The sequence below is a fragment of the Equus przewalskii genome, chromosome 30 (assembly GCF_037783145.1).
Source record: "Equus przewalskii isolate Varuska chromosome 30, EquPr2, whole genome shotgun sequence".
NCBI classification, from domain to species: Eukaryota; Metazoa; Chordata; class Mammalia; order Perissodactyla; family Equidae; genus Equus; species Equus przewalskii.
In genome coordinates, this window is record NC_091860.1 from 9,447,162 (window position 1) to 9,467,944 (window position 20,783).

At 38.5% G+C, this 20,783-nt stretch overlaps 1 protein-coding gene across 20 annotated transcripts in view; it reads right to left on the minus strand.

The window, feature by feature from the left end:
- Window positions 1–20,783, minus strand: part of MYO3A (myosin IIIA) — a 219,313-nt gene that overhangs the window by 7,270 nt on the left and 191,260 nt on the right. For 12 of the 20 annotated variants that reach the window (XR_011534969.1, XR_011534970.1, XM_070600901.1 and 9 more), the window contains one exon: window positions 4,017–4,123. The exons of the other annotated variants lie outside the window; for them this stretch is intronic. Coding sequence is in view for 10 of the 12 variants with exons in the window: in XM_070600901.1 (XP_070457002.1) it covers window positions 4,017–4,123 (107 nt within the window). In the remaining 2 variants the exon portion in view is untranslated. The remainder of the gene's footprint in view (window positions 1–4,016; window positions 4,124–20,783) is intronic. 20 annotated transcript variants of the gene reach the window in all.

Below are 20,783 nucleotides of genomic sequence, written 5' to 3' on the forward strand. Positions count from 1 at the left end.
TGTGCTTGGCTAACGTTCTCTCCCCCACAGGCGTGCTTCTGAGGCTCAGCCTACGCTTATTTTGGACACAACAATAGCAATATTTCCCAGATGGAAGAGACTAAGAGTATCGAATCACAGAAGAGAGCTGGTATTGATGTTAAGGCAGTCAAAGTGACCATAGTAAGAAGTGACATCCAAGGAGAAACAAAAGCTAAAAACATAGGTAAAACAACTGAGAGCACAGCTGTTTGTGTTGGGCAAGTGTGAGACAAGTCACTTTCACAGCTTGGCAGCCCCCAGGGATAATGTACTACGTAGTGTGTTATTTAGCAAGTAGTCTTGTGGTTATGAGCAACACACTGTTCCAGCAACAGTGGGTGTGACATTGAGCAAGTCCCTGCCTTCATAGAGCATATGCGCTGCAAGGGAGAGTCAGGCAGGAGACAAATAGATAGATAAATACTTATAAATGCCCTGAAAAACATGAGGCAGGTCCAGGAGGATGCAGCGAGATGGGGTGCTGCCTTGCACACGGCCGTCAGGGAGCCTCTCTGGTAAGCATAGATCTGAACAAAGTATAAACATTTTTGCTCACAACAGCAACCTTGGGTCATCAAGAAAAGGTTTAAAATGTGCAGTATAATATATTTTAGAAAGATTTCCATGAAAACCATTTAAAATTACAGAAAGTGTTTTGATGGTTAAAAGGAGTGGGGCCCCATCATAGCTATAAATTTCACTTACTTCTAACACCCTGAATCCAGGTAAGGCCCGGATAAATATGAGCACATGGTGTGTTTTCACTTATAATAAATATACTAGTTTTCTGTGTTTTATTTTTCACCGAAGCCACAGATTTCAAGACTCAGTGTTATAAAAAGGATTTCAGTCACTAACAACTTAAGGTGCTTTAAAACACATTATATTCTTTAAAAATAATAGTATGATGACAAAGTAAGCTTCTTGGGGGGCAGGGACTCATTTGTGAGGCTCAAAATCTGCTCGATAACTCTCACTGACTGGTTGGTTGTTAGAAATAAACATTTCACCTTATTTCAAAGTCTCTTGTAATTTCTCATATCGAGGATGGTATCTGTGGTTGAGGCCATCACAATCAATTGTCATTTCAGCTGCAGTTAATAAAGGTCATTGGGCATCATTTACTACTTATGTTCAGGGCTAACAGGGAATGTTTGGTAATTTCTAATCTTGTTCTCTGCTGTTCTTTCTATTTAACTACATAAACAAATATCAGACTACTTGCTTTATTTTTAGCAGTGTAGAAAAAAATCTTTATCAAGATTTTTATAAAGTAACAGTCAAATGCAGCTATCTGGAATTTTCTACTTCCTTGATTTACTCCTAATTATATTTCACTGCACTCATTCATACCACAAATATTGACCACATGCCTACTACGTGTCAAGTTAACTGCAACAGCCAAATGCCCTGACCTCATGAAAACCACATCCATCAGTCTTCAGTGTGATAAAGTGTGATAACAGGGAAGTATGGGCTGCTTAGGGAGGATATAGAAAGAGCTCCTTTGGGATTTGGGAGTGTCAAGAAGGCTTCCTGAAGAAAAAGACATCTAGGCTGGAGGCATTTTAGCCACACAAAGTGAGAACAGAAAAAGGATGTGTGTTCTAGGCTGAGGAAAGAGTGTATCCAAAGGTAAATGCCTATGGACCATTTGAAGAACAGAAACAGGTTAATGAGATGGAATGGCTGGGGTACAGCATTTGAAGGGGCGGATGAGTATCAAGAGCTGAGGTTGCAAAGGTAAGCAAGGCCCAGATTTTGACAGGCCTTCATATCGTAGGACGGTGGGAAATAAGGAAAAGGTTTTCCATCAAAGAGTAGCATGATCAGATGTTAATTTTAGAAACACAACTCCAGCTACAGGGTGGAAGATGTGTTAATCAGGAGGGGCCAAAACAAGAAAGCAGTAAGAGGAGTGATACAGAAATACCACCCAGAAATGCTAGTCTGGAGGAGGCTGTTGGCACAGGGTGTGGAGAGAAACAGAGAAATTCAAGACATATTTAAGAGGCAGCTTTTTGGATAGGGAAGATGGGAGAGAGAGGGAGGTGTTAGGATAATATTCAGATTACTGGTTTGTAAAAACAGTTGGTCATTCACAAAAAACCACATCGTGTGTGATTCTATTTATATAAAATGTCCAGAATACGCAAATCTGGAGAGACAGAAAGTAGCTTAGTGGTCGCCTAGGGCTGGGGGGTTGGGGGATGGGGCGTGGCTGCTTATGGATATAGAGTTTCTTTTTGGGATGATGAAAATGTTCTAAAACTGATTGTGTTGATGGCCGTACAACTCAGTGAATATAACGAAAACCATTTAATTGTATATTTTAGGTATGTGAATTGTAGGGCATGTGACTTATGTCTCAATAAAGCAGCTCTGTGTGCATGTGTGTCAGTGTGTGCCAGTGTGTGTACCCATGGGATGTATGTGTGTGCATGTATATATACGTATGGATGCCTTTGTGCATCCATGTGGAATATGTAAAACAAACATTAGCCAGTCTGATATTTGGGTCTGGAGCAAGAGAGAGAGATCTGAGCTAGAGGTAAAGATTCAGGGCTCAGTAGTAATTGAGGCCATGAGATTGTCCAACGGTAATGAGAGAAGAGATCCTAAGATTGAATGCTAGGCAACACCAAGAGGGAGAGGAGCCTTGTAAAGAAACTGAAGAGAAATCACCAGGGAGGGGGAAGAGGACTAGGAGACTGGTTGATTGGGAGTCAAGCAGGAGCTCCAGTTTCTGCCTGGGAGGTGGGAAACTTAATTCCAACTGATGGAAAACATTCTCTGGCTTCTGTCGGGGCACAGAGAATTGCTGCTCTCTCACTGTGGCAGCGGGAAGGGGAAGAGTGAATAAGTATTGCACAAGGAAGGAACCGCAGCTGCAAAGGATCAGGAGGATGAACGTTTCAAGCAGTTAACGATGGCTAGTAGACATGAAGGCCAGGAGAGGAGGCTGAAGAGCAGTTCCAGGTGCAGTGAGGAAGGCCTCATAAGGGTCTGGACTTTATGCTGAAGGAACTGCTGACCTATTAAAGAACACATCAAGGAAGGAACACAATCAAATTTACGGTTTAGAGAAATTTTCTGGTATGGGCTGGAGAGGCTGAGATTAGAGGCAGTTAGGTGGGGCCTGAAATAGTCCAGGTGAGGAATGATGATGATCTAAACTAGAGTGGTTGCTGTGTGGTTAGAGGAGGGAGATGAGTTGGAGCGAGCCTTTGCCAGTAGAAGCCACACTTCTGAATGACTGATTAGATGTCAGGTATTAGAGAGAGAGGGCAAGATCCAGCATGACTCCCAGGTTCTTAGTTTAGGTAACCAAGTGGATGATGGTGGCATTCAGAGAGAACAGGAACGTGAGAGGAAGGGCAGGCTGGTAGGGGTGATGCCAATGAGCTCTTATGCTGCATACTGTGAGTGAGCAGGAGCTGTGGATCAGAAGACCTCAATACAATTAACAGCTCTGACAGTTAAGTGCCTTATCTATCTCAGAGTCCTGATCTGTGAGATGGGGTACCACCTTAAGGGCTGTTTCTAGGATTAGATATCACAATGGATATGAGCACTCCTCACTCTATTCCTGGAATCTAAAAGGTACTCAATAAATGTGTCCTTCCCCGGCTCCTTCCCTTTCTTCTACTTTCACCATAACTCACCCACTGACATTAAGGTCCCTCTCTGGAGAGCTCCTGCTATGATGCACTTCTCTTTCTGGGTTGATATCTGCACATCAGCTCAGAGTAATGGACCAGCAGAGGAAACTGCTGGGAGGTCATGGAGTTTGCAGGACTGTGGGAGAGGCTTGGCTCATGAGGAAGAGGAGCTGGAGTAGAGCCAAGTGCCCAGATACTCAAGCAGGGAAGGAGCAGGCAAGCAGAAACCAAACTGAGCCCTCTGTTTTAACAGGCCTAGTGTGGTCACAGTGTTCACACTGGTCCTTAGTGGATGCCATGGCTCCCAGCTGATAATAAGAGCGAGCCACTTACATGTAGCAGATAATAGTATGTGGAGTCCTCAGGGTTATTTAGTGTTTTGGGCTTCCGGGGCCGTCTTGGGGGTCTCAATATTTTTGGCTCTCCTCCTTTAGAGATACCTACAAGAAAGGGGATCATAAACAAGTACTCAATTACAAAGACTATTATCAAGCAATGTTTTCCTTTTGGGGTAAATAAGAAATTATATACAAACAACTGGGTCTAAGGTGGGGAGAAAGAGGAAATACCTTCATTCACCCAACCAACCCTTATCATATTCTTCACCATGTGCTTCCTTCTGATTGTCTGGTGGTCTAGGACTTTGAGAGGTAAGGGAAAGAAAGACGAGGGAGGAAAGAAATGCATAGTTTGGTGATGTGGAATAGGATATAGCAGTTCAGAGCGGGGATAGGGAAAGGAGTCAAAGCTGCCAGAAAATCTTTAAAAAGGGTTATTATGCTCATAGACTCTTGCTGTCCACTCCCCATCCCCCAAGCACCCGCCTTACACAGAGACCTATCCATCAAGCACCCCCTGATCTTTATTTCAAGTCCCACCTCAAACATTGTGGCCCAAACAAGGAGACTGCCCATTTGCAGGCTGGACTCTTTTCTAAATGCCTAATCTATTCTGCCACCAAAACTTAGAACCTCAAACTATTAGAATCTTCCTATCTGACTTTACAAACCTTGACCAAGAAAGAATAAAGTGCGTCATCTTTTTCTGCTCTTTCTGTCAATACAGCCAAGTTCTCAAAGCTGGAGCAACATCATCAGAACTTCTGATGATCTACACGTTTGGTCGTTAGTGCTCATTACAAGCGGCTTTATATTTACAGAGCTAAGAGGCCTCTCATGAAGTATTTCTGTCTATTTTTCACGATTCTTGACCATCCCATCCCCTGACTGCGTTTGTGCCAGGATATCTGCTCCATAGATACATAAAGATCAGGGTGGGAGTCAGGAAGGGGTGCTTACTGGAGAATGGCCTACATTCAGCAGATACCTGAGCATTCATTTCTTAGCTGGGCTTTAAGGGCAAGTAGATCATTACTCCACACAGTAAAGGGGCAGTAATGATTAATCTGATCTAATTCTTAGATGTAGAAATACACAGAGAAACTGAATTGCTCGAAACCATACTAATCAAATCAAGTCAAACAGAATCAAATCAATGAACATTTAGCGCTTACTCACTATGTGTAAACAACTGTAACGGCAGTCTAAACCAGATTCAACCAGGACGGAGACTCACAGATGTCTACCTTTCTAGCCCCATGCCCGGCCCCCTGGGTGGACATACTTAGCACAACGGCATTCACATTCTAACATTACTCAGCTCACTCATTTCAAAATTGATGGGAATTCCTGGATGACAAAGACAGATCAGCTAGTTGGGAGTACTTCACAGAGGTGTGATGCATGGAACAACGCTAATCAGAGAAAACCACAACAATCATACATTACTGTCTTTTTTTGAATAAAACAAAAGAAAATGAGATCTTTGTTAATGAGACCATGTTAACAGAGATTAGTAATAGGAGGAGTGAAAGCACTTTCCCAATCAGTCTCTGGAGGTTCATCTCCCGTTCTCTCTCTCCTCTCTTCTCCACAGGAACAGACAGAAGTGGAAGGAATCCAAGTATTGGAGCCGAGTCTGGATCCTGTCTCCGACTGTCACAGACACAGGAAACATGGTAAAACCTGACTTCTTGCCAACACCATAAACAGTGGTCTTTATTTTTTTCTTTCTCCTTACTAATCATCTCTCCCAGGGCTGATTATTAACTAGCCCCTCTCGGCTCTTGCAAAGTGCTATCATTTTAAAAGGTATTGATCATATCCACTTCTATTACTCATTTGAATCTGAATGGTAAGAAACATAAAAATATAGTATCAAGTTATTATGTTTTTAGAAACATGAAAGTGACCTAAGACTACATGTTAACTTGACTTCAATATTATTTAAAGTCCGAATTAAAATATCAGAACATTACTATTGTAACAGAAACTAATGAAATTGAAGGTGGCAAAAAGTCTGGAGAGTGAAAAACAAAACAGATTCCAGGAATAAAGGAAGTCTTGCTCTTGTCTCCATTTTCTCATCAAATGTTCCCCATTCAATCTGATTTCTATTACCAAGACTCTATTAAAGCTGCCTTCTAGAAGGTCAAGGGTGACTACTTTATCGACAGATCCAAAAGTCATTTATCTGTCCTGCTTATCTTGGACTTCTTCTTCATTTAACGTTATCGACCACCCTTGTCTTCACGACTGAGGATGAGGTTTCTGAGGGCAGACACCTTATCTTATTTATCTTTGCATTCCTGGCACTTAACGAAATGCTTGACACATAGCAAATGCTTAATAAAACTTTGCTGGATGAGTAAATGATTCCTTTGCCTCCTGGGCTGAGTCACCCCCTCCCAGCTCCTTGCACTTTGCACAGTGTACTCCAGACCTGTGACTTCCTTACACACACCTCAGGTTTCACCCTCTCACTTCACCAGAGCCCCTGCCCTAATTTCTCATTCCCGCCTGAATATTTCTATCTCAAACTCTAAGACTCAAATGAACCACTGGTCACCTTTCTTCTCCATCCAGGATTCTGTATACCACAAGCTCAATGGCACCATTATTTCTGTCCCCCAGGTTCAAAATATCGATGTCACCTTTGCCTTATCCCTTTTCTTCATTTCTTATAAACAGGCAATCATCAACTTCTGTCGATTTTTTGATACATTCTTTGGAATGTTTAATATTTATCCACCATTTCCTCTCATTTATCATTGCTACTACTCCGGGCTAAGCTACTCCTTTAATAATCATGGCAGTCTCAATCTGGTCTCTATGTCTTATCTCATAAATGAAAACCAGATTTTCCTTCCTTAAATACAACTTTAATTATGAAACTTCATTTTTCAAAAATTTATGATGTTTCTTTTTTCCTTCTTCATTAAGCCTAAACTTCCCCTAAATCCAGATTACTTACAGTCTCAGCAGTGACAATTTTATTTCCCACTTCTCACAAAACAGACTATCTCCCCTGGTCGGCCTACTTACCTCATTGGAGCCCAGACACACCATGTTTATAGCTATCATTTTGCTTATTCTCATCTTCCCGTAGAAAAGCTTTTCAAAGCCTCACTGACGTCTTAAGCATCCTTTGATGCCTGTCTCCAGTCCTCTCTCTTCCACAAAGCTTTCACTGACTGTCCAGTGATCTGCCACTCATGTGAACACCAACTGTACTTACAGGCGGTACAAATCATTTGAAACATGATATGGGCTGAATTATGTCCCCTCAAAATTCATATGTTGAAATCCTAACCCCCAGTCCCTAACCCCTCAGAATATGACTGTATTTGGAGAAAGGGTCTATAAAGTGAGGTCATTAGGGTGGGCCCTAATCCAATATGATCAGTGTCATGATAAGAGGAGATTTAATTATTAGGATACAGACTGACACAAAGGGAAGAATGCAAAGACACGGAGAAGAGAACCACCTACAAGCCAAGGAGAGAGGCCTCAGAAGAAACCAAACCTGTTAACTCCTTGATCTTGGACTTCTAGCCTCCAGACTGTGAGGAAATATATTAATGCTGTTTAAGCCACCTGGTCTGTTCAATTTTGTTATGGAAGCCCTAGCAAAATAATGTAAAACCTTACTATTTTCCCCTGTGATTTTTTTAATAGGGGGGCCATACGTTTTTGGATGGTGGAGATCATGTCTTAGGTTTCGATGCCTCCTGCATGTGGCAGGTGTTTGGAGATGCTAAGAGGTTTGATTGATTCCATTTTAGCTTAGAGACACAGTGCTAAGTGAAAAGTAGATACTAATATACGTTTGTTAACTGGATCACCACTGTTGCCAGATATAAAAACAAATCCCTGATGCTTTAAAGATAAATGTAAATAAAAGAACCAACAGGACTCTTGAAAGAGAATCCAGAAGACTTCTTGAACAATCTAGGGGTACAAATGGCTTAACCAAAATTCAGAAGTCATAAAAAAGGTAGGCATATTTGCCTATTAAAAAATAAATGAGGAGCCGGCCCCGTGGCCGAGTGGTTGGGTTTGTTCCCTCCGCTTTGATGGCTCAGGGTTTCGCAGGTTCAGATCCTGGGTGCGGACATGGCACTCCTCATTGGGCCATGTTGAGGTGGCATCCCACTAGAAGGACCCACAACTAAAATATACAACTATGTACTGGGGGGATTTGGGGAGAAAAAGAAATTAAAAAAAAAAAAGTCAAAAGACATGATAGATTTGGAAAACTATATTTACAACACAGATGACAAATAAAGGGTTGGTAACACATAAGAGTGCTAGCAAATGATTACAAAAATACAGACCAACAGAAAAATGGGCAGACGATATAAACAGGAAGTTCAAGATGAGCAAATCCAAAAAGCCAATTAGCGTGGGAAGACACTGGAGCTTGCTAGCAGACAAGGAAATATAAATTAAAATCACAATGAAATATCATTTTACTTCAGATATGTGAGCAAAGATTAAAAAGAAGAATGACACTGCTGGACAGGATGTCAGAAAACGTGTATTCTCACAAATTGTTGACGAAAATGTCAATGGTTAGGGACTTTTAGGAAAGCAGTCTATCAAAACCAGAAATACCTTCCAACTCAATAACCCTACCTCTGGGGACCTATGCCATAAAATTAAAATCCTAGTGTACAAGGACATTTTCAAAGATGTCTACTGCAAGATTTTTCATAGTGGCAAAAAATTGAAAGAGAGAATCTAACAATAGGGAAAAGGTTATATAAATTATTGTGATCCATACAGAGAATAGTATGTAATCATTAAAATGAATGAATTATAGCTATTCCAGTTGGTGCAGGGATTCCTGCCAAGGGATTGAAGGAGAAAAGCAAGATGTATTAGTATTTATACTATGATCCTATTTATAGAAAACAGTGACAAAAAGCTCTACATGTGTATGCATGTATAAGTGCATGTATGCACACCTGCGAAAAATATGCGAGAATGCCTGTTCTAAAGTAAGGGTTCCCTTGAAGCGAGAGGAATGTGGGTTGGGGGGGGAGAACAGGTGGAAGGAAACAGGAAAAGAAGAGAACATGAAAAAACAGTGCATTAAAAAGAATCCTGGAATGTATGGTACGGTCGCATTTGTGTAAAATTATAAATATGCGTGCGAGTATGTGTATATTATACAGATAAAAAATGTTAAAATGCATGGAGTTTTCAGAATTTCTGTTTAATTCTCATATCTGGCAGAATATGCTTCAGTGTTAATTTACTGGCCTTTTTTCTTCACTAGGATAATCTGAAGATTATTCTTAAAGGGGGCCTCACTTAGGATATCGCCATGCAAAGTGGGCAGCCAGAAAGTGACAATTATTGATGAATGTATTCAACAGGGTCTGATTGCCCAGATTAAATTTCCCCAGACTATTTTGTATTTTTGAAGAGCAAACTTCCCAGCATACAAATATTTCAAAAAGGCATAAGATTATTTTGCCCTCTAAATTTTTGTTCCTTTGGGGGAGTACAGACACTGTCTGCTAATGTCATTCCAACCCCTTAATTACAAAAGTGACATAAACATTTATAATCACAAATTATCAGCAGCATATCAATGTTGGCAGTAGCCAAATTAGGTTTGTGACTATTTTGTGTGATGTGCACGACAAATATTAGCTTGTAAAGGTTACTGCTATATTAAATAGCCAGAAGGTGAAATATTTATTTATATTGTAGTTCTGGCAATAATTTAATTAAGCGTTTTAGTTTACCAGGAAATCACTTTTTTTTTAATAATGAACAAACATCTCAAGATTTTGCATTCAGAAGAAAGAAGACAGATTTAAAACTCATTGCTGGTATTTGCTTTAGAAAATTACATTTTAGTATTATTCTGATTTTAATGATAATTACACAAATTTTGTTTAAGTGTACATGCAGAGTACAATTTACATAAATATCACATGTCTAAATTAGATATTAGCAGAACAGAAATGCACTTATGTTCCTGTAATTTCTTCTTTAAGAAATCAATTTTTTAGTTTTTGTAAATTTCCATTTACTCCTGACAGTCTGTGAACTTTAAGCAATACAGTGGCCTACAGGAAATCTTAGAAGGGAGGAATATTCATGACTGCTTGTCAAAGGCAGGATTCTCTCCAGTCACGGTTGCAACCTGCCTTCCAGAAGCTGCAGTTTCTGCCTTTCACCTCATCTGCCCTCAGCCAGACTAGCCACTCTAGAAGAGAACTGGTTCCTGGTTCTGCACTGGTCCTCTCTGCCTTGCACTGCCTCGTGCTCTGAGCTCCAGGAGACATTTTCATTTCTCACAGTTGCCCTGCATTTGGCTACTTGCTTTGCTCTACTCTGTGGTCCGTCTGTGTTCTCTTGCGTGTGCCGAGGTGAGAGATGTAAGGGAAGGGTCTTCTCTTGCTCTGAGTGCCTTTAACATATCGGGGTGCCTTACTGTTCACTGGGCCTGACTCACAGGCTTCCTTTGACCTCGATAGGCAGCTACCAGCCCCTGCCTCCTTTCAGAACAGCTCAAATGATTCTTTTGGCTCTTCCTTTCCTACCAACTGAACACCGATGCCCCAGAGTCAACTTACACCTGTACTTATCCTATGGGTCACAGGCTTTAAGCTTTTGGCCTCTCTCTGATCTGGGTACGTTGCACTGATATCCAGAACCTTTAAAACTGATCATTTAATTTTTCAATTACACTCTTAGGTTTAGGTAAAGTACTGTCCTCGGCCTACCCCTCATGTCTCTTCTAGTTGTGTCACAGGAGAAACAGAGGAGAATAAAGCAGCTCTGTTTGTGGGGTGAGACCAACAGACACGCCCTCTGGATTATCATTTGTCTCTTGGACAGGATCACTACATATCTACTTTTGTCACCTCTGTTGGGCTGAGGTCATGGATTAGAGTGCTCAAAGGCTGGTTAGTTTTGTTCTAGTCCCTGGGGTTAGGTTACACCCTTATTCCTAGCCACCTTTCATACAAGTGCACAGTCATCAATGGGGGCGCCCTAGCAGAAGCAGAAGAGCATGCATGCAGTGATGCTGATGGTGCCCTCTTGAGAGTGCCGTCTTTTTTGGGGACAGTGATAGAGGATGCTGAACTGTGAACACGTACATCCTGTGTATGACCGTCCATGGGACTACGGAGACAGTGTGACATCAAAATACATGCTCACCTGCCTGGAGAATATTGATCTTAATCTATCTGAAAAAATACCTGAGTATATAGCCTGAGGTGAAACCCATATTAATTTTTCCCAAGGAGCCAAATTTTAGAAAATTATTTATTAACTGTTCACAGTCATTTTCTCAGATTGGCCTTTTAAAAACATGGATTACAAGAACATTACCTGATTCTAAACAAGCAACATTTAGTTTTTTCTTGCCCTCTGCTCATACTTCATAACACACAGACAGGTGGTTCCTATTAAAGGGAGATGAAATATACCAATATTTTTAAAAAGCCATTATTCCTTATTAGAGCATGTCTGGTCACAAGCACAGCTGGAGGAGATGCCAAGCAAGCTTTCGGTGGCTCGAGACAGGCTGGCAACAAAGACGACATATCTGGAAATGACACTCTAGTCTTATCCCACATGGCTGTGGAAGCTCTGTACCCGGCTGCAGTAATATTATTCAGATTCTTAATTTTATACAGAAGGGGACACTGAAGGTCCAAGTCAGTGAAGGATGGAGAGCACCCACTCTACTGGAGAGTGAGCACCAGTCTCTCGGCTTTTCTAGAGCTCTATACATAGGCGTTCTTGTTAATGAACCACTTCACGTGGGGGAAGATTAAGCTGACTTATTTACAGTATTCCAATTCCAATTCTGCAATATTTTATGCTATAGTTAGATTAGCTGGCAGTGCGCCAAGGTTATTCTTTGAAAAATGAATTTTAAGGGCTGTTAATATTCCATATATGAATGTGTCATTATTTATTCATCATTTTCTTGTCTAATTTTATTTTTGCCATATACATAAATTTTTCTTTTTCAGCTCTGATGATTTCCTTTAGGCTATGTTCTCATAAGTGGGTTTACTGGGTCAATAATATAAACTATTTCATTTTTCTTTTACATATACCAAATCACTTTTCAAAATGTTGACTCTTTACAGTCTGACCATTAGTGTCTCAGAATAATTAAATTAGCACATTCTCATCACTGTTAAATGCTTTTTACATCCTCACCATTTTGATAAGTAAAAAATAGTAACTTGTTTTAATTTGTAATTTTTCCTTCTAGGGTGATTGTGTATACACTTATTTGCCATTTGCATTTGTTCTTGTATAGATAAATCAGTGCCTTGTGCCCACTTTGCCACCGGGGGTGTTAATCTTTTTCCTAATGATTTATAGGAGCTCTTTCTACATTACAGATGCTAACCTTTTTCCATTTGTTCTAAATATTTTATCCAGTTTATCTTTAGCTCTTTAACTTTTAATGATGCTTTCTAATCTCTAGAAGGTTTTAATGTTTACGCAGTCCAAATCTATCACAATTTTCCCTTGTAATTCCTTTTATAACTTCTTATGCTTTGTCTTTTCCTAAGTAGAGACTGTGAAACACTCAGTTTATATCATCTGGTTTCTTTGGGTTTATTTCTTACATTAAAATCATTAATATATCTGGAAAATATCTGGGCATTCAGCGTAAGGTAAGACTATCCTATTTCTTTTTCCCAAATTGGAAAAATTTTAAGCATTATCCATCCATTTCTTATTGGTTTGCTGTATATCTTTTTGTGACAGGCCTTTACAAATACTAGGGCCAATTTTAGGGGTATCTATTCTGTTCCATTAATCTGTGGTTGATTTTTGTAACAAAGGTATAGGGTTTTAATTATTATAGCTTCATATTATTCATTTTACTATCTACTAAGGAAAGTCCTCATTTATATTTTTTTCCCTGAAATTTACAAATGATCTTTAGGACATTTTCTTAAGTTCCAAAGAAAATCTCATAGAGATTGAATGCAATTTTTTTTAAACCTAGAAACTAATTTTAGAATAGTTATGTTTACAATATTTTATCTTCCAATCCAGAAAAACAGTGTCATTCCATTATTCACCTCTTCTTTTTGTCTCTTGTGGTTTTCTTGCTAGCTTTATTTCAAGGTATTAATATTTTTTATTTCCAATGAGCTCTTTTCCATTATAAAGCTTTATAGGAAATAATATCTATATATTTATATCTACATATCCGTGAATTCTATTGCTAGTACCAATCATTATTTTGATTCATTCTTTGCATTTTTAAGGTCAAAATTCATGTTGTCTACTAATACTTTCACAATCTTATTTTCTCCTTTTCAATAGTTATGCTTTTAGAAACTTGTGCTCACTGTCTTATTGTATCAGCTAGAAATTCTCAAATAACAACAAATGTTGTTATCACCATCCTTATCTTTATCCTGCTTTTTAATGGAACCGCTTCCAGTGTTTTACAGTTAATTATGATGTTGACAATTGGTTTAAGAAACATATTCTTCATATTGCTAAAGAATCTCCTTCAATTTTTACTTTAGTAAGAGTTTTGCTTTTCATCAGGACCAGGTGTTGGATTTTTTGAAAATTGTTTCAACATTTATCAAAATGACTTTTTCCTTCTGACCTTTTGATATTGTGTTACATTAATAGGTGTTATTTGGACAGTCTTTAAATGTAATATTGCATTCAATTAGCTTGTACTAAGGAGTTTTACCTCTAAATCTCTGAGATTGACTCATAGCTCTCTTCTTTCTTCTCTCCCTCCCTCGCTCCTTCCCTCCCTTCCTCCTTTCTTTCTCTCTGAAATGTTATTTGTCAGACTTTGGTTCCAGGGTACAAGACCTTCATAAAATAGGTAACTTTTCACACTTTTCTTTTTTTTCTCAAACAGATCACATAGTATGGGAATTATCCGTTCCATGAACTTTGACTGCAATTGCCTGAAACACCATGAGTTCTTGGATTCTTTTTTTGAAGGTAATGCTTTGACAGACATACTGTCATATTGACTAGTTCTTTTCAGAAATTTATTTTTCAGACCCAAATTGTCTCTCTGAAATTGACTGCATTTATAATATGCCAAGATTTTAGTATTATCAATTATAGTTGTTATAATCTTGTTCTTATTTCTAATTTTTTTCGTGGTTTCTTTTTGAGGTAATTAGTTGGGAATTTATCTATTTTATTGTTTCATTTTCAGAAAACATTATCTTAGCTTCATTTAGATATTTGGTGTATTTCTGCCTTTGTAATTATTTCTCTTTTCTGCTTTTCCTGGGGTTGAATAATATATATTTTTTAAATTTCTTACCTTATATCCATTTTTCATTATTTTCTCTCAATAAATAATGAAAACATTTAATGATTTGAATTTTCCTATGAATATAGACCTGGTTGCATTACATTCATAGTTTGTATATGTGGCTATTCTCATTTTTATTATTTTGAAATAATTTATACCTTTAATTATAATTTCTTCACTTCAGATTATCTTATTGAATTTTAATTTGCAGAGTTGTTTTTCCACTTCTATCTCAATCGCCTCATGGTCAGAAAATGTAACCTGGTTCAATTCTGATTTTTGGGAGTTTGTGGGCTGGCCCGGTATGTCTGGTTATAAGAAAAATTTTTTTTTAAATGCTAGGTATTTAAAAAGGTATTTTTCTCTATGTGATATGAAATAATAAACACATTGAATGTGAATTTACCTTGTTGCTTATATTATTTTATCAAATATGCTATGTAATTTCCTTTTGCATTGATCTTGTGTAGTTAAGTGATATGGTATCAAAATATGTAGAGAAAAAACGCAGTTTCCTGTGCTGCTAACATTGTTGATCTTCTTTTGTGCATTTTTATCAAAAAATGTAATGGGAACTTGGGAGCAAGTATATTGTTCATTGCTCTCTTGCTTCCATGTTAGCTCCATGCCCTCTGTAGTTTAGCGCAGAAAAAATTATGGAATGAGGAGAAATAATTTGGGTACAAAAAATTTAGCTGTTTCCATCCAAGGCTTCTAGATCCAGTGTTTTGTCTGAACTAATTTAGTTAACTCATCAGAAATCCATACTTCCAAGTGTAAACTCATATGGGGCAAACTGCTTTATATGATTAGTATTTAATATAATTAAAATGCTAAAAATAAATGATTCTCACTGAATTGTAAGGTTGCACATAAAGTAATTTGGTTTTGGATACTGAAGCTTGTTGTTTTTCCAAGAGTTTGGGGGGATTAGTGTTACTTCTCATGAAGAAAGGAGTAGCAGATAAACCTGGGAAGATAAGTGTTCACGGGAGGTATGTTGGCTGGATAGCAATGTAACTTCTGAAATCTCTTTACTTTCACTCTTAATGAAAAAATACTCCTATAAAACATATAACCCAACATTATCTGAGCTACCTGGCTTTCACATGGATGTAAGTATGATTATACATATGTGTAGAAATAGGTTCTTAGAGAGTTTTGCAAAACGCATTTCTAGGTGCCAGCATTACAAAGGCAAAATGATAGGCATATCTCAAAAACAAAGCAGATCATATCTGCACCATAATAACTGAAAATGTTAGGGTTATTGCATGAATATAAATGCCATAAAAATTTAGAAATAAATGGGAAATTGCTATTTTTTCCCTAACATTTACTCTGAAAGCAACATAAGAGTATTTTCACGATATCTACTGTGTGTGTACATGGCCAAGGGCTGCTGTGATTTGATGTGGAATTCACTGATGATGTTATGTAAATGAAGCATGGGAGTCCTAATAGCATCCTTACTTGTTAACCTTGCAAATCATTAAAAAATTACAGCCTGTTGGAGACTCAGCTTCTTTGTAAGAGGAGAGAAAGGGAACATGCTTTTGTGTTATCAGGGTTTATCTGTCCTACAATTAATCTTTTTCTTCTCTTCACAATGGTCAACAAAAATTGCCAGGTGCACCATAAGTAAGAAGAAAAACATTCCCCCAAAAGGAGGACTCTGCACACCATTCAGGGAGAAATTACGCTATGTCATTGTATACTTATGAATATAACAGCATTTATTAGGATCTGTGATCAAGTGGCCATGCTCTAGTTATTTAAATTCTATACTACATTTCTTTCAACAAAAATGTGGTACAGTTTCAATTTATAACAAATATTATCAAAATAACAATATAAAATAAATAGTTCAGATACTTACCTTATTTTTTTAAAACTTCATAATTAGCTCCTCAGTTTTCATTTTGACATAATTTTACTCTTGACACTTTTGCACATTTAAAAACATGTCCCACAGAAAGAGAAATCTTCTAAAATAAGGTTACAGTTTGTTAAAATTAATTTGAAAAATTAGATTATCATCACTTATTATCCATGCTTTCTAGGATTTTCTTTAGAATGTGTAAGAAGCTTTTCCAGGCCACTTTACACAATCCAGCTAAGGTTTACTGAGTTCTTACAACCAAGCTGGGTATAGCAATTATTTGAAGATGCCTGTAGATTTCTGAAAAGCGTGAGATAATTAAAATTTCAGGTGACTCAGGCTTATTTTAGTAAGAGAATTCTTTGCAAATGAGCTTGATTTTGGCTTCCCAAGTGAAATTTTTCATGGGGAGTATGGTTGGCCACAAAGGACAGTCCTGCAGGGGTGGCCTGTTGAACCCACCCTAACAGGAGCCACAGCGTATCAACTAAATCTGCCTCACAGGTGAGGTCAGCTGCTTGCACTTCGAGGGTCCAAATTTCACGGTTAGCAGTTCTGATTATCTAAGGAGATAGGACTTCTCTATATTATGAGACCTTCTTTTCTGACTGGCGTTTCAAAACAGACAACATACGAAAATAAATGAACATTTAAAGAATGTAATGTTTCACTTTTTGTTTTAATAAAAACCAAATTTTCAAATCTTCACTCGACTGGCCGCCATACTTTGCTCCACTGTAATGTTTGGAGGAAATTAGGCAGCTTTCCAGCCAATGACTAAGCAGTTATTGAACGTCTACTGTGCGATGAATAAATGTGCTAGGGTAACTGAAACATGAGTCTATAGTACAGGCACGGTCCTGCTTGCAAAGGGTTGACGATCTATTGGAGGAAGACAAAAGTAATCTACATAAATTACTTTGAAGATAAACACATGCGAACTGCGTACTCATAATCTCCTCCCTCCAGCAAGTGTGCACCTGAATACTGTGGGTCGTCTGCGATGTCTGTAGGTGGATAAAGATAAATGTGGGAAAATCACCAGAACTGGAAGAATAGGGAACGGGCAGTGGTGGAAATTCTTGGTTGAAACGTGGTCAGGAGATTGGCAAACCCACGCTATTTTATAAAGAAAACTAGGATCTAAAATTGAGGGTGGAGTTAGCCTATCCTGAGATAAAACAAGGACATCCAAAGGTACCATAATGCATCCAGACCATTGCAGAGATTAAATACTGACCATGCAATATCTGACCCAATTTGCAACCTCAGTTGGAATTCTGGATTTTACCATGAACTTTTATAAATATTCAAGGAATTTTTGGAAAAAATAGTTGCACAGATCATTAAAATATATGAATATAAACTATACCCAATGATAAAGCCTAGCAAATATTGGAGGTGAATCTCCTAGAAAGTAGGACAATGATTATTTGTATCCACTTTTCCCATTTGTGTATATTCTAATATTTTAAAAAACCTCTGGGGAATTTAGTAAGTAATTGTTAATGCATACGAAATTCAATGGATATTTTATAGTTCTCTTCCCACCTGCTCTGCCAGCATCATTCTGCACAGTATCTTAAAAACCTTCTTCCCCTGGCTTCTGAAGTACTAGGCTCCCTGGTGTTCTCCCCACCTCTCTGGTTGCTTCTCTTCGCTCTCTACCTGACCTGTACGTCTGAACTCTTGCTCTGGGTTCCCTTCTCTTCTCACTGTAGGTGGATTTCCTGGACTGTCTCATCTACTCAATGGCTTCAGTTATCACGCACATGTCCGCCTGCCTACCTGGCAGGTCATCTACTGATTAACCGTTGCTTGAAATTGTTTACCGTCCCACAGCCACCACTTTGTCCAAACCACCGTCACCTCTTGCTGTCTTCCATATTCCCTTTCATGCCACCAAATTGTGTTCACATGATACAATCAGAACGATCTTTCAAAAATGCAGTTGTCTACGGCAGGGTTAAATTTTCGCAAAAATTGTCCAAAAATGTAACTTGATTTTCCTAAAACTAGGCTTAATTCCTGCCTCTTAATGCTCACTTCTATTTTCTAGCATTACATTATTTTTAGTGAATCCTAGTTAAACTCATGTGCTTTCAATTCTCTTAGTGTCTTCTGAGTGAACGTAGTCATTTTGGGTTTGCGCTCCTCTTCTTTTTCTCTCTGGGCCACATCTAAGTTGGGGTTGGGGGTGGGAGACTTTTGCAGCTTCATGGCATTCATGGAGACAGGCCATCTGCTCAGTAGCTATTGTTGGCTTTTCACCAGCACCTGCAGAGAGAAACTGTACTGCCTAGTCTCTGGTCACTGGCATCCAGTACATCTCCCAATGTCCTCCCTTACTCCTTGGTTCTAGGTTGTCAGGTCTACCCAGACCCCTCTGTGTCTTCAGGCCACTTGAGACCCTCTCTCAGGCACTTTCTCTGCTACTCTCAGGGATGTGGGACAATTCAGATATTTGCCAATTTAACCTTAAACAAGTGTTGTAGAAAATATAACTTCTCTACATGTGCATAGAACAAAAGAGTTCTTCTAAACCTGAAGAATTAAAGAAATGTCACTGAATTATAATCCTCTCCTTATAAGCTAAGAATTGGTTTCTCATCTTCTTAGGTTCACTAAAAAAATGGCAGATTGAGGAATAAAGTGAAGCAATTTGACTTTCTAGTAAAATTCTGCTGCTTTTAGTTCTATTCAAAATCCTTGAAAAAGAAGAATAGAGTTGGAGGCATCACAATTCGTGATTTCAAGATATATTACAAAGTCAGAAAAATCAAAACAGTATGGTACCGGCATAAAAACAGACACATAGACCAATGGAACAGAATAGAGAGCCCAGAAATAAACCCAAGCATATATGGTCAACTAATTTTGACAAGGGCACCAGAAAACACAATAAAGAAAGGATAGTTTCTTCAATAAATGGTGCTAGGCATGAAAAAGAATGAAATTGGACTGTTATTTCACACCATACACAAAAACGAACGCAAAATAGATTAAAGACTTAAGCATAAGACCTGAAATCATAAAAATCCTAGAAGAAAACATGGGGGAAAAGCTCCTTGACAATGACCTTGGAATGATTTTTTGGATATGACACCAAAAGCTCAGGCAACAAAAACAAAAATCAGCAAATGGGACTACCTCAAACTAAAAAGTTTCTGCACAGCAAAGGAAACCATCAACAGAATAAAAAGGCAACCTATGGAATTGGAGAATATATTTGCAAACCATATATCAGATCCAAAATATATAAGGAACTCATACAACTCAACATCAAAAAACCAAGCAACTTGATTAAAAAATTGGCAAACAACCTGAATTGATATTTTTTCAAAAAAGACATACAAATGGCCAACAATATAGGAAAGTGCTCAATATCACTAATCATCAGGGAAATGCAAATGAAAATCACCATGAGATATCACCTCATATCTGTTAGGATGTCTATGAGCAAAAAGCAAGGGAAACAAATGCTGGCCAGGATGTGGAAAAAAGGGAACCTTGTGCAGTGTTGGTGGGAACGTACATTGGTACAGCCACTATGGAAAAGAATATGGAGGTTCTTGAAAAAACTACATATATAACTACCACATGGTCCAGCAATCCTACTCTGGGTATATATCCAAAGGAAATGAAATTAATACCTTAAAAGGATGTCTGTGCTTCCCTGTTCATTGTAGCATTAGTCACAACAGCAAAGATATGGAAACAACCTAAGTGCCCATTAACAGATGGATGGATAAAGAATAAGAAAACATATATATATATATATATATATATATATAAAATATAATATAAATAGTGGCATATTATTCAGCCATGAGAAAGAAGGAAATCCTACTATTTGTGACAACATAGATGAACCCGGATGACACTATGCTAAGTGAAATAAGCCAGACACAGAAAGAAAAAGTCTGCATGATCTCACCTATACATAGGTCTAAAAATGTCTAACACACAGAAGCAGAGAGTAGAATGGTGATTACCAGCGGTGAGGAAATGTGGAGACATTGGTCAAAGGGTACAAAGTTGCAGTTATGTAGGATGAGTAAGTGTAGAGATCCAACATACAGGATGATGACTACAGTTAATAATAATGTATTGAACACTGGAAATTTGCTAAGAGAGTAGATTTCAGGTGCTCTCATCCCCCACCCTAAAAAGGTAACGATGTGAGAAGATATGTTAATTAGCTTGACTGTAGTAATCATTTCACTGTGTATATGTATTTCAAATCATCAAGTTGTACACTTAAAATATACACAACTTTTATTAAACTCTCACACACAAGGCCCTGAGATGTTCAAAAGTGCAAGTCATGGGAACACATCAGCAGCCTCCACTCCCTCCCTAGGAAGCTGCCCTGGCCCCCACCTCCCGCTGAGGCCCGGGCTGAGCTGCTTACACAGGAACACCTCCTGGCTTCCCTCGCTTCTCTCTCCCACACCACCAGCACCTCACTGTCCCGCACTCACCAGGGCTACCACACGCACAAGAGAGGGAAGCTGAAGTGCCTGCCTTTCCCCTCTGCTCCTGCCTGTCAGCACGCTGTCTAGACAAGGGTCATT